We start from the raw sequence: 13,856 nt of genomic DNA, 5'->3' as shown, positions 1-13,856 counted from the left end.
AGATGTACAATTAACTTTCTAATAATCATAGGAATTCTATCTGAAACTGAAGTTAGCTATCATTACACATGCACACTTGGTAAAAATGAAAAAAAAATGGCAGTATTCGGTGGCAAAGTTTGAAAAAGATTTGATTTGTTATACAATACAAAAGTGGCAGTTTAAATTGGCAAAACCATGTTTTTTGAACGAATTTGCTGTTGCTCAGGTATTATTCACTTATTTGATGAGGCGGAAAGTCCATAACTAGATATACAGTCAAAAGTCACTGACATATATCAGAACTTAAATACAAGATCTAAGCTCTTTAGAAAGCAGAGGAAAAAATGCGTTAGTAAATATTTGAGTGCTCATAAGCAGGAAGTCCCTGCACTCCTGCATCTGCAGTCATAATGATTACTAAGTACATCTACATAAAGCACGACTTTTAACTTAATTACAAGAAGGAATACTTACAAAGTTTTTCAAGCGTATTACGGTAAACTGCTGAAATTAATAAAAACCATGTAACAACAAGTGGATGTTATGTACTGCTATGCTAGAGGACAGGATGCAAGTGTTAGGAACAGTGTGGACATGTGCATGTTAGTGTTCTATCACTTCACATGATTGTCATGAAGACAGTGAACCAAAGAACGCAATTAACCCAATAGCGTGGGACCAAGTGGGAAAAAAAGGTCACGGCAGATGCAAAGTTTTGAGACCAGGGGATGAAAAAAAAAAGAGTGACAGGGAACATCTCACAACACAGCGAACCTGTACAGGCATTCCGGAGGAATCCAGATGGTGATGGAAGTGGTGATTTTAACACTGATGCTACTTCTCTTTAGTATTAAAAAAATACACGTGAAAATCTCTTTTGATTCCACATTACATATTCCTGGGAACCACATTCTTTAAATAAATAGTTTAAATTCAATCAGTTACTATAAACTAACCTGACCTATTTGAAAAAATATTCAGCATTGTAGAGACTGTGTGCTTTCACACTACATCCATCTCTATAAGACCTCAAGAGGAAAAAACAAAACAAAACAAAATAAAGTCTCACACTGATCTTTTGGATGATCCATTAGCTCCGGGGACTAACCTTTGGAAGGCCACAGTCGCATTGCTCATTCTGTTCCAAAATGCCATTGCCACACAGTGAAGCTTTTCCTTGGTAAGTCACTTTTGGAACTTTTTGATTCTGAAGACATTCAAATGCAGGCTGTGACACCGACTTTTTAAAATCTTCCATGCTGCAACTGCTAAAAAACTTCAGACCACTGGATTTTCTAAAATTAAATTACATTCCTCAGACAAATGAAACAAACATCATCAACATTAGAGTAACACTATCCAAAGACATGTTGCAACTTTTCAATTACTTCACTTGGCTAAAAAACAAGGAAAATCAGAAGTTGCTTTGAATATGAGTGGCAAACAAATTCCACTGGCTCATATACAGTGCAATTTATTACAATACGCCTAGAAAGTAAAAGCTAAAGCTCTAGTTGAGTGCATTCTGTTATTGCAAGCAAAATTATTATTACATGAAGCCCAGACAATTACTAAGAAAATGGAATTTTTGGGGAGACTTAAAGGGAAAAAATTAAGGAATAAAGAAACGATGGCTAATTATATCAATGATAATGTGGAACCACCTGCTTTTTGGTAGGAAACGAAGCCAAAAAAATAGTCCAACATTGAGGAAAAATATATACTCTACAGTGTATTTTTATAACTTAATTTGCTCCTTGTTTTTCCACATGTTTAAGTAAACTGTTTAATGAATTCCCCATAATTGGATAATAATCTTTAACTCAAAGCAAATTTAGTTTAAAATGTTCTTTTTGGAATTGCTGTGTCAGGGGACATGACAATTTATAGCTCTAAATAGTTCTGTGTATGCTTATGTAGAAATAATTTATCCATATAAACAGATTAGTTCTTTCAAAATTAGAATATAACAATTCATTTCTGCTATGTTTTCCTCAAGTATCTTTCAAATTTCCCTAAACTTAACGGTATGACACTTTATAGCAATAAAATCCAAATGAAAATGAATGCATGAATCTAGTTACGACTCTTAGGCTGCTAGCCTAAGTTCCTTAATTCAACTTAGCTCATTGTAAAAGTTTTGAAACTGCTGGACAATTACTTTATAGAATTTCCATAAATGTATGCTTACTAAATGTGTTCACATTGTAAGACTGAAGCTAGGAGTTTTTGCAATGGTGTCACAGAATTATTCTTCTAATGCTCTTTTGGTGTTGGAAAAGTTCCACAGGATTTTAACATTTGGAATGTAATGAAAAAATCACTTTGATAGGACTGTGTCTATTAGTCTTCATCATTGCTTTCAAGTAGGAAAACACAGGTTTCTTAATCACTTCTTTGACAAAGGTAGTCTTCATTTTAAATAGTGTACATGTCCTTATTTCACAGTAGGACAGATTAGAGTGCGAGTTCAAGGCCTGGCTTTCTACTTCCAAACCAAATTCCTGCCAATTCACCTTGGGAGTAACAGCTAATGCCTCATTTGCTTCACTCTGCCAGCCACTGGGGAAGCGCACGTGTGTTGATACGGGATGCTGGTATTGATGGTGGTGGACTAACTGACTGCACTAGAATGGTCAGCTCTCTCCTTTACTCTTACACACATTTGACCTTAAACAAGACTCCACATCATTCCCTTGGTATTTCTTCTAAATTGGGGTCTGGTTTATGCTTCAGGATGGCACAAAAACAATGTTGTGACTGTTTGTACTCATTCATGGTTTGCAAGATTCTCTCTTTTCTCCCTCCTTGCTCTTCCTCTTTTTCTCTCTCTCAGATACATATGCACACATACAAATAAATCATAATTGCTATATTTGAAAGAGAGATAGAATGGATAGGGAAGTGGAGAGGGAGAGAGAGAAAGATTGAGCACTCTTCCATCCACTGGTTTACATCCCAAATAGCACTGGCAAGAGTCAGGCCCAGCCAAAACCAGAGGCCAGGAGTTTCTTCTGCATCTCCCAACAGGTACAGTAGCCCAGTTACTTGTGCCATCTTCCATTGCTTTCTGAGAAACACCAGCAGGGAAATGGAAAAGAAGTAGTGGAGATGGGGTTGGACCCAGATGAAGGGAGGGACACAGCTCTTCAACCCACTGCTTCACTCCAGAATGTTCACGATAACTGAGACTGAGACAGGGCTAACAAGGAGCCGGGGGCTTCATCTGGGTTTTACACATGGATACTGAGACCCAAGGACTTGAACCACCTCTACTTTTCCAGGCATATTAGCAGGGATCTAACTTGAAAGTTGAGCAACTGCTCTCAAATTTGCATCCATATTGGATACTAGTATCACAGGCACAGTTTTTTTTTTTTCACTATGCTACAAGGCCAGCCCCAATTTGTTTATGTTATTTCTTAACCTTATTATTTAGATCTCCTATTCTCTGATATATATATATGTGTGTGTGTACATATATATATATATATATATATGTACACACACACATACAGACTTAATAATTCTGACTCAGTCTGTTCAGATTTAACCTATACAAACTGCACCCAAGGTCCCCACATAAGTTACCCCTTTCTTAAAACATTGATGTCTTAAAATACCTGCTAGTAACTTAAGATGTCCTATGCCCCACAAAAAGTTCTTTCACAACTCCCACTCCTGTGAACCTCAATACTTTAGGTTAGTATGAAAACCATCATGTCTCAAGTAGCGTGTTTCAGGTCCCTTTGATTCATTTTGCCTTAACCTGCTAGATGAACTTGTATTATCCTCACTTCATAGCCTGGCTGGAATGGCTTTTACTCTATCTATCTTAAAACCCTTACCCTGCATCGTAAACGCAGGAGCAGACTCTTTCTTATAGTTCATGTTACTTCCTGGACCTCTATGATTCAGGCTTCTTTAGCCTTGTGGTGTTTCATGTCCTTTTCCCTGTGTCTAAAAATAAATTCTTTACAGTCCCAACCATTTTTGTGTTTTTGGTTCACTCACAAATTTCCATATTCCAGGTATGTGGGATTTGCAAATTTATATGGTAAGAGATTGCACATCAAGGGATAGTAAGCGTATTCTCAAACGGAAAAATATTTTTTTTTTCCAAAAAACAAACACCTTACATGGCATTAGGATTCATTATGCAAACAGTCCCTGGGCAGTAACAATTGGAGAGGTCATCATAGTTTAATCCCAGATTAATTCCAACAAATTGTACCACAGCAACTGAAAATGCCTCCAACGTTATCATCTTTGGATACTAAACAGAAAAAAACACAGAATCATTGCCTGCGTCACAGTCTCAATGCCTTGTTCTTAGCGGATTTGGGGATCATATTGATCAAATGCAAACTTAAGGAACAGATATATGAAAGCCAGGTATTTTCTTAAGAATCTGGAAGACTAGAAGTTAACTACACATGTTAGTATTCGTTTTGAATAACCCTATTTTTCATCCAAATACCATTAACACATTTTAAAAAATATTATATTTCACGATGTTCAAACATTTTATTAATTTAAATCCGTCAAAGACCAACAATAATTTTGACAAAATGATAATTATTTCAGTAACACTATTATATCTATCAAGCGAACATAAAAAACTATATAGATTCTGAATAGTTTAATCAGAAATCAAAAAACGAGAAGATATGTGAAAAATGTTAAGAATTATTGAATCTAGATCAATGATAAATATTCTACAAAGTGATCATTTGAATCATCAAGTAAATTTCCTTCTCACAATATATGTCTATTAAAAGAAGTTTTTTCTCCATTCACGTATCAATGAATTTTATGCCTGTCTTATAGGTTTTTATTTCCAACATAATGAAGTTAAAAAAATAGAGCATATATCCTTTTCATATTAGATTCTATTACACAATGGGATATTTATGCAGTGATTTGAAAACTTAGTCATTGACACATAGAAACAGACAACCCTCAGAAATCTTTTGATTGCATTAACCAGTATACCTGATTTACAAGAAATTTAAAGAAGTCCTTAAATTTGAAAAGAAAGTACACTAGATTAAAGTACTAAGCTATATGAAAATTACTATGCCCTCAGGGATGGGAATTGTGGCACCATAGCTAAAATAAGCATTTGAGATCCCTAATTCCAATATTGAAGTGCCTGGTTTGGTACCAGGATGCAGTGCGCACCTGGAAGGAAAGAGAAGACACCCAAGTACTTGGGTCTCTAAAATTTATGTGGCAGAACTGGATGGCATGTCTGCCTGCTGATTTGGCATTGTCTGTCCCTCAGTTCTGTAGGCATTTGGTGAGTGAAGCAGTTAATGCAAACTCTCTCTTATGTCTCCCCTTTTGTCATTCTGTCCTTCAAAATAAGCAAGTAAAATCGGAAAAAAAAAGTCATTTATAAAATTCTCTGATAAATTTAGATACAAGAGAGGACTTCTTAAACTTCATTGAAAACATAATTAAAAGATGTTTATTGTGGTGCCAAGTAATTTTGAAATTCATGCTCAGCATTTTCATAATGTATATTCTGGTACAAAAATTAACATCCATTCATAAGCAATTTATTTAAATTCTTGTATATAAGTTCACTTTCTTACAGGATGTAAAATTACTAAATCCCATGAAATGAGTATTCTGTATAAAAATATGCAATTTGTGACATCAAGAACATGAAAAAAGTTGTTTGAGACAGTGGAGGTTTTTATGTAATTTAAGTTAACTCATTTTAAAATAGGATTCAATTTTGTGAGGTTTTCTACAACTGCCTGCACAACTACATAGAAAAAGAAATGCCATGGCATACACACAGAAGAAAAATATAAGAAAAAGTATCTTGAAAAACAGATCCCCAAATCACATAAGAAACAGAAGAATGGAGCGACAACAATTTTATAATATATACACCAAGGAAAAAAAATAAGAGAAGATTCTTCCTTATCAATAATTATCTAAATGTAAAGTAAATTTGGAAATTAAAGGGATAGGAAAGCTATATGAATGTAAAAATAAGATTAAAGTATATGTTATCATAAAGTAATCCCTTTGGATCTAAAGACAAAAACTGCTTAAAAGAGTACAGGACAATAACTTTGTCATGCAAACAGTAACAGAGAGAACCACGGTAACTACAGTAGATATCAGACAAAACACATCCTAAATAAAAGTCTAAGTCACAATGAACGTTATCATATGAGGGGAAATGATATTCAATAAACTGTGTGAGCTGTTTAAATTGTGCATCAGTCTTCAGAAAATTGTAGTCATGAAGAAATCATGAAAAGACTAAAAAGAGTACTAGATGCAATAGTAGGATGAGACTTCAATTAGGACAGCTCAAAGACCAGCACATCCACATAACTTACTGAACTCTCTTATGACTTCCAGTCATCGCTTTGCTGAGCTTTTTGGTTTCCCTATGTATAGAATCATGTCATCTCTGAACAGGGATCATTTTAATTCCTCATTTTCAATTTTATTTCCTTTAATTTCTGTTTCTTTCCTAACAGCTCAAGTGAAGACTGCCAATACTATGTTGAATAGCACTGGTGAAAGTGAACATGTTTGTCTAGTTCCAGACTTTAGTGGGAAAGCTTTTATATATATATAAGATTTACTTATTTGTATTTGAAAGGCAGATATACAGAGAGGAGGAGAGATGAGAGGAAGATCTTCTGTTTGCTGATTAACCCCCTAAGTGACTGCAATGGTCAGAGCTGGGCTGATCTGAAGCCAGGAGCCAAATTTTTTTTTTTTTAGGTCTCCAAAGTGTGTGCAGGGTCCCAAGGCTTTGGGTCATCCTTACTGCTTTCCCAGGCCACAAGCAGGGAACTGGATGGGAAGAGGAGTCACTGGGACATGAACAGAGCTCATGTGGGATCCTGGCATGTGCAAGGTGAGGATGATAGCCACTAGGTTACTATGCTGAGCCCAGTGGGAAAGCTTCTAATATTTCCCCATTAAGTATGATGCTGCCTTTGAATTTTTCATATGTAACACTTATTGTGTTGTAGAATGTTCCTTCTTTGCCTATCTTAGGGGTTTTAGCATGAAGCGATGTTGGATTTTATCAAATGCCTTCTCTGCTTCTATTGAGTTTTACATATGGTTTCTATTCATCAGTTTGCCAATGTAGTGTATCACAATTATTGATTTGTACAGGTAAAAACAGATCTGAATGCCAGGAATAAATCCAACGTTCTGTCTGATGCGTTTTTGGATTCTGCTAGCTAGTGTTTTGTTGAAGTTTTTGTGCCTGGAGTGCTCTTTGTTGTAGTTCTAGTTCTGTCATTAAGGTGATTTTGGTTTTATGGAAAGTGTTTGGAAGGATTGTGGGGAGCGGGGTGCTGAAGCCTCTCCCTAGAATAGGAAAGCTGGAATAGGAGGGGCCGTCACAAGATGGCGGCTGGCCCAGGGCCAGGAGGCAGGGTTGGTCTCACCAGCAGGTAAACAGGAAGTCAAAGGGATAGGTTAATGCCCTCGCTGTGATTACTGGCCTATCACATAGCACCAAGTGGACCCACAGGAAGAAGTGGTTGGTAGAGAACGATATAAAAGTAGCTGGTAAAAGCTAGGCGGGCATGACAGATGGACGAACAGATAGACGGTGGGACAGATGGACAGACGATAGACGGATAGACGGATGGTGGATGGAAAAAGATAGGACAAGGGAGAAGAAGCACGGGTGGGAAGAAGGATGGCAGAAAGAAGGCTAAAACAGCTGGAAGTAAAAGCAGTACGGAGAAGAGGGATACAGACAGAAGCAGTAAAAGCAGTATGGAGAGACAGGGACAAGAACGGAGAAATGCAGCCGAAAGTACGGGAAGAAATATGGGAAGAAGGGTGGAGGAAACAGGGCTGGAGAAGTGGGGAGGAAAGCTTAGACTAATGGGGACAAGGGCATCGGAAATAAGGATTTAAATGCAGCCGCTTTTGGCAGTGAGGGGTCAGGTTGCGGTTCCTGCTCTTCCCAGACCCTCAGAGTAAGCCTCGTCATTTTAGTGTCACTGCTGGGTGGCGGCAAAGGATTATCTGCCTTTCTACTGTGTTAAATAGCTTGTGGAAAATCTAAGCAAGTTCTACAATGTTCTGTAGAATTTAACAGTAGAGTCATCCAGTCCTGGTCTTTTATTAAGACAGATTTAATTACAGATTCAATCTCAGTCCATGTAATAGTTCTATTTAGATTTTTAATTTCCTCATGGTTCAGTTTTGGTATACCGTGTGTCCAAGTATCTATTCTTTCCTTCTGGGTCTTCTGATCTGCTGGCAGAGAGTTGTCCGAGGCATCCCTTGTTATATTCCCTTTTTCTTCTGTGATTCTATTGATTTGTATTTTCTGCCTGCATTTTGTGATTAGCTGGGCTGGTGAGGGAATCTATTTTATTGCTTTTCTTGAAGAAACATCTTTTTGATTTATTGAACCTATATGTTGATCTTTAGTTCTCTACTTGGTTTATTTCCTTCCTAATTTTTGTTATTTCTTTTTTCTGCTAATCTTAGAATTATTTTGCTGTTGTTTTTCTAGCTCCTTTACAAGGACAGCTAGCCCATTTACCTGGTGACTTTGTTCTTGAAACAAGCATTAATTGAAATGAACTTTTCTCTTAACATTCCCTTGATTATGTCCCCAAAGTTTTCATGTCTTGTGTTGATGTCAATTTTTTTGCTTCCTCTTTGATTAAAATCTTAAGCAAAGTTCATAGAGAAAAAAATCATCTTTAGCATAATCAAGGCAATATATGACAAGCCCACAGGCAGCATCATATCAAATGGAGTAATTGTAAGAATTTACACTAAGGGAGCCTGGCATGATAGCCTAGTGGCTACGTCCTCACATTGCGTGTGCTGGGATCCCATATGGGCGCTAGTTTGTGTCCTGGTTACTCTTTTTTCCCTTCCAGCTCCCTGCTTGTGGTCTGCGAGAGCAGTGAAGGATGATCCAAAGCCTTGTGGGGTCTATGTGGGAGACCCAGAAGCTCCTGGATCCAGGCTTTGGATCAACTTATCTCCAACAACTGCACCCACTTGGGGGATGGGCCAGCAGACAGAAGATCTTACTTTCTGTGTCTCCTCTCCGTTCCAATAAAAGATGGATACAGCTTTAAGAAAAAAAAAGAATTTACACTAAGATATGAAACTAGACAAGGATGCCTACTTCTACAATTACTATTCAATACAGTTCTGAACATTTTAGCCCGAAACGAAAAGTAAATCAAAGAGTAACAAATGGGAAAAGAGGAAGACTATGCCCCTTTGCACATGATACAATTTTGCAAATGTGCGAGGGAAGGAGATTCCACTGCACTATTGTAAGACCTCTAAGAGAGCACAACAAAGTTGCATGAAATAACAACACTCTAAAATCAGAAGTCTGCATAAATCAAAAATGTCATGATTGAGAAATTACTTGCAAAATCAGTCTTATTAACAATAGCTTCAAAATATTTAAATTCCTTGGAATAAATTTAAGCATGTGACAGACCTGTAAATGAAAATTAGAGAAATAAATAGAAGACATCACAAAGTAAAAAACACCCCCGTGTTCATTGCTTATAAAAATCACTATAATAAAAATGTTCATTCCACCCAAAAAGATTTTCAGACACATTATGATCTTAATAAAAGCATCAAAGTGGTTTGTCAAAGGTCTGGAAAAAATGACTTTAAATTTCATATGGACTCGCAAAGGAGATTTGGCATATGAAACACTCCTGAATCTGAAGGTGATTTTAAGACCTATTCCAAGGCAATTCAAACCTAAACAGCTTGGTATTGACACATGATTAGATAAGAGGAGCAATGCAAGAGACTAGAAATGGCAGAAGTCAACCTATACAGGTACAACCAACAAATCTCACAACGTGCCACCATCGATCCCTAAAGAAAGGACAGTGTCTTCAACAAGTGTTGCAAAATTAGATCTCAACACACAGAAGTGAGTAACTAGACAGTTAACCTGGACACCGTACACAAAATGGACTCACACTAGATGAGGACCCTAAATCTGAGACTGGAAACTATCAGATTACTAAAAGAAAACATAGGGCAAAAACTGGTAGATGCCCCAGGGGCAGGGGTTTCCTGGGCCTACCGCACAATGGATGCCAGATCTTTGGGCCAGATTTCATGGCAGGTGTCAGGTCTGTGAACCCTGGCTATAGGGGTCCAGCAGGGCACAGGGCCTGGATTCTTGGGTGCACCCACATGATGGGTGCAAGGAGTGTGCACCTCATGCGCATGGAGTCCAATACAGCCCAGGTCATCTGATCCAGGTTCCTGAGCCCGCCTGCATGGTGGAAGATGGGTCTGTGAGCCCCAGGGGTAGGAGTTCCAGTGGGACCTGAGTTGCTGGGGCTGGGTCCTTGGGCCCATTGTCTTGGTGGGTGCTAGGTCCATGAGTCCCAGTTAAAGAATATGCTAAAGATACAAAGAAACATTTTTTTGTAGGATTACATACAAATAAGACACATGCAAAGATGCTTACAATCAGGGCCAGGGCAGTGGCGCAAAAGCCTAATACTATGCCTGCCAACAGAGCATGAATGCCAGTTCTCATTCAGACTGCACCACTTTCTGTTTGTTAACTGTGAAAAGCAGAGGAGAATGGCTCAAGCACTTAGGTCCCTGAACACACATGGGAGATCCAGAAGAAGTTCCTAGCTTCAGACTGGCTCATCTCTCAACATTACAGTCACTTGGGAAGTGAACAAGTAGATGGAAGATTTCTCTTTCTCTATTCTCTGTCAACATGCCATTCAAATAATTTTTAAAAAAACTAATTTAAAAAGATGCAAGGGTCACCATCCATAGGAGAACTGCAGATGAAAACTGTTATGTGGCTTCACGTTCTCCCAGTTAGAGTGGCTATCTTCCATAGGTCAAAACATATTGAAATTTGGTTGGAATGCAATGGAAATAATATCCTTAATCTACTATTGATGAGAATGCAAAATAGTACAATCATTATAGGAGACACCTGAGATGTATAGGAGATCATAAAACACCTTTATAATTAGACCTAGCCATGGCAGTCCAGGAAATCTACCCAAAGAATATTAAATCAGAATATGAATTACTTGTACTCCTATAATACACCAGTTTGCCTAAGAATAGGTAGAATTGGAGCCGAATTTGATGCCAACTAGCTTGTGAACTCATGAAGAAATTATAATTATATGTATACACACATAACAAAGCACTACTCACCATGTCTTTTGCAACATAATTCATGCAAGTGGAAAGTACTGCATTTTCTGAAATTATTTGGTCTCCCCCCCAAAGCAAGTATCATGTGTTTTACAGATTCGTGAAAGTTACTATGCAGAGTACAAAATGAGAATTTTGTGTTCATGAAATTGACATTTTCACATGTTGGCATTTGGTTAAGGTTTATTGCCTTTGTCTAAACTCTTGAGGAATTGTGGCTGTTCTAGTTACTAGTAGTTGAATTCATATTTAGCAGAGGATAAGCTTGTGATTATAAAGAAAAAGAGAAATATGTCATTGTAAAAATTGAAAGAAAAATATAGAAGAGAGGCTGGCAATGAGCGAGTTGGTAAGGGTAGAATGAGAATTAGTCTCTTAAAATTGTCTGTTTAAAATACATAAAATTTATTCCCTTTGTGTATATAAAACAACTTAAACAAAAAAAATTAATAAAATCCAGAAAGAAAATTTCGGACACAAGGGTTAGATAACTTAAGCAAATGAAAATACATCCAGCAAAAGAGAGAAAGAGAGAGAGAAAGAGGAGAGAGAGATTTCAAATAACACTATCCTAAGTACAGAAAAGTAACTTATGGAAGTGGAGAAGATATTTGCAAATCCAGTATCTGATAATGAGTTTATTATAGCTCCTAACACTCAAAAATAATAGAATAATCAAATAACTCAAGTTAAGAGTGAACAAAGTGCCTCAATAGACATTCCTGCAGGTATATGCACTCAAGTGGTTGATAACCATACTGAGTGACATTCAACATTGCTAATAATGATACTACAGGTCCAATTCAGTGAGACATCACCTCATTCCATCTAGTGGTTCATATTAAACAAGCAAAATGGTGAATAAAACTGAGATATTGCTGAGAATATGGAAGAATGCAAGCCACTTTTGAAATCAGTAGGTTATTCAAGACCATTAAATGATGCCAAATAAAAAATACTGCATATTTCTGCAAGCTTAATTATTATTATTTGAAATTAATGAAATCTGTGGGGCCAGCACTGAGCAGAGTGAGTAAAGCCTACGCTTTCAGCTCAGGCATCACATATGGGTGCTGGTTAAATTCTGACTGTTCCACTCCCAGACTGTCTCCCTGCATATGGCTTGTGAGGACAACAGAAATTGTGTCAAACCCCTTGGCTTCTGCACCGATGTGGAACACAGGAGGCAGCTCCTGGCTCCTGTTCTCAGAAAAGCTCAGTTCTGGCTACTGCAGCCATTTCGGTATGCCCCACCACACGTGGGATATCTCTGTCTCCTTCTCTCTGTTTTTTGTTCCCTTCCAAATAAAAATAACTAAATCTTTAAAGAGGCAACTGTACCTCAAAGAATTACTTCTGTGTTTGCTGCTACATATGTGCTACAGCCAAGATATGAAAATGTTATGATGGTGCCTTGAAATGTGAATGGAAAACAACAATGTGTTACCTGAAGTGGGAAAATATTCCATCACAGTTATCAAGGAGCTGATGTGTGATATTACAACATGGGTAAAGTTGAGGACACTGTGTTGGTGAAATAAGGCAGTTAGTCACAGACACAAATATTGTATAACTCCATTTATATGTGGACTCTGAATGCATGAAACTGAGAAAATATAAGGTAGAATTATGATTACCAGTGACAACAATGGTGGTGTTAGTGTTAAATTTCACTCTTACAAGATGGAAAGAATATGGAAATTTTTTTTCACTGTTGAGCACTTAAGATGATAAGCTGGGTTTCCTGTTATGTGCTTTTCCAGAAATACCAAACACCTTAAATTTGATAATATTTGATTATCAAGACCAAAAAGAAACATTACATCAACATTTGACAAAGTGTTATGGCAGGTACACTCTGTGTGCTTTGTTGATATCAACATTAAATGTCTAAATCTGATATGGTTATTTAATTAATGGGAATAAATGCATACCAGAACAACTCCTACAGCAAAATTTGGATCACATGCCGTTCCGTAATATGTTGTCCCCAAAAAGTCAGGTTGGTCTGCATAACTAAAGAATAGAAAATTTTTCTGTGATTTTTAGCATTGGAATTTTTTTCTGGGTATTCTTTTTTATTATTTTAATTATGTTGTATTATGTGACAGTTTCATAAGCATTGGAGTTTTAAATTAGCAATATTTAGAAACTGGATAATGCAAGAATGTTATGCTTTCTTTAAAAACATGCTCAAGAGCACCACATAAAATACTTTCAGTCATTGATTACTGGAGTCACAGCCCTCAGTCCACATAGAATTCATTTCCAAATTCTGTTTAACATTATGTGATGACGCAGAGCCCCAAGCATTGTAGTGCCTATCCTGCCCTTCCCACTACTTGAAAGATCAATGTTGTCTTCGGTGGTGGGCATGGTTCTGTACCCAGACTGTTAATTGCCACGATTTGCACATAGGGAATAAACCCTAATAATGTGCTAGGAGTATTATTGGAGGAGAGGGGCAAGAAAGGATAATACACGAAGCAGACACACTAAGAAACAAAGGATTTACAAAGTGTGGACACCCATTGAAGTCCTCATCGTTGCTCTAAAACTAGAGCCTGCTTGATTCTACTTAGATTCTGCTTGAGACAGCCATGGATAGATTGATCAATTGATTTTGTAATTCTGAAGATGGATTTCGCATTTAGTTTCAGAATGAA

The 13,856-nt window shown here is 37.2% G+C and overlaps 1 protein-coding gene across 1 annotated transcript in view; it reads right to left on the bottom strand.

Moving 5' to 3' along the window:
• LOC105942691 (A disintegrin and metallopeptidase domain 3-like) overlaps positions 1–13,172 on the bottom strand; it is a 38,789-nt gene extending 25,617 nt beyond the window's left edge. Inside the window, exons 1-3 of the mRNA XM_058669792.1 lie at positions 13,125–13,172; positions 4,122–4,258; positions 1,091–1,277 (exon numbers count right to left, since the gene is read on the bottom strand). Of these exons, the coding sequence (XP_058525775.1) occupies positions 1,091–1,277; positions 4,122–4,249 (315 nt within the window). The 5' untranslated portion in view covers positions 4,250–4,258; positions 13,125–13,172. The remainder of the gene's footprint in view (positions 1–1,090; positions 1,278–4,121; positions 4,259–13,124) is intronic.
• Positions 13,173–13,856: the final 684 nt, after the last annotated feature.

The sequence above is a fragment of the Ochotona princeps genome, chromosome 11 (genome assembly GCF_030435755.1).
Source record: "Ochotona princeps isolate mOchPri1 chromosome 11, mOchPri1.hap1, whole genome shotgun sequence".
NCBI lineage: Eukaryota > Metazoa > Chordata > Mammalia > Lagomorpha > Ochotonidae > Ochotona > Ochotona princeps.
This window is presented reverse-complemented; position numbering and strand designations above follow the sequence as displayed.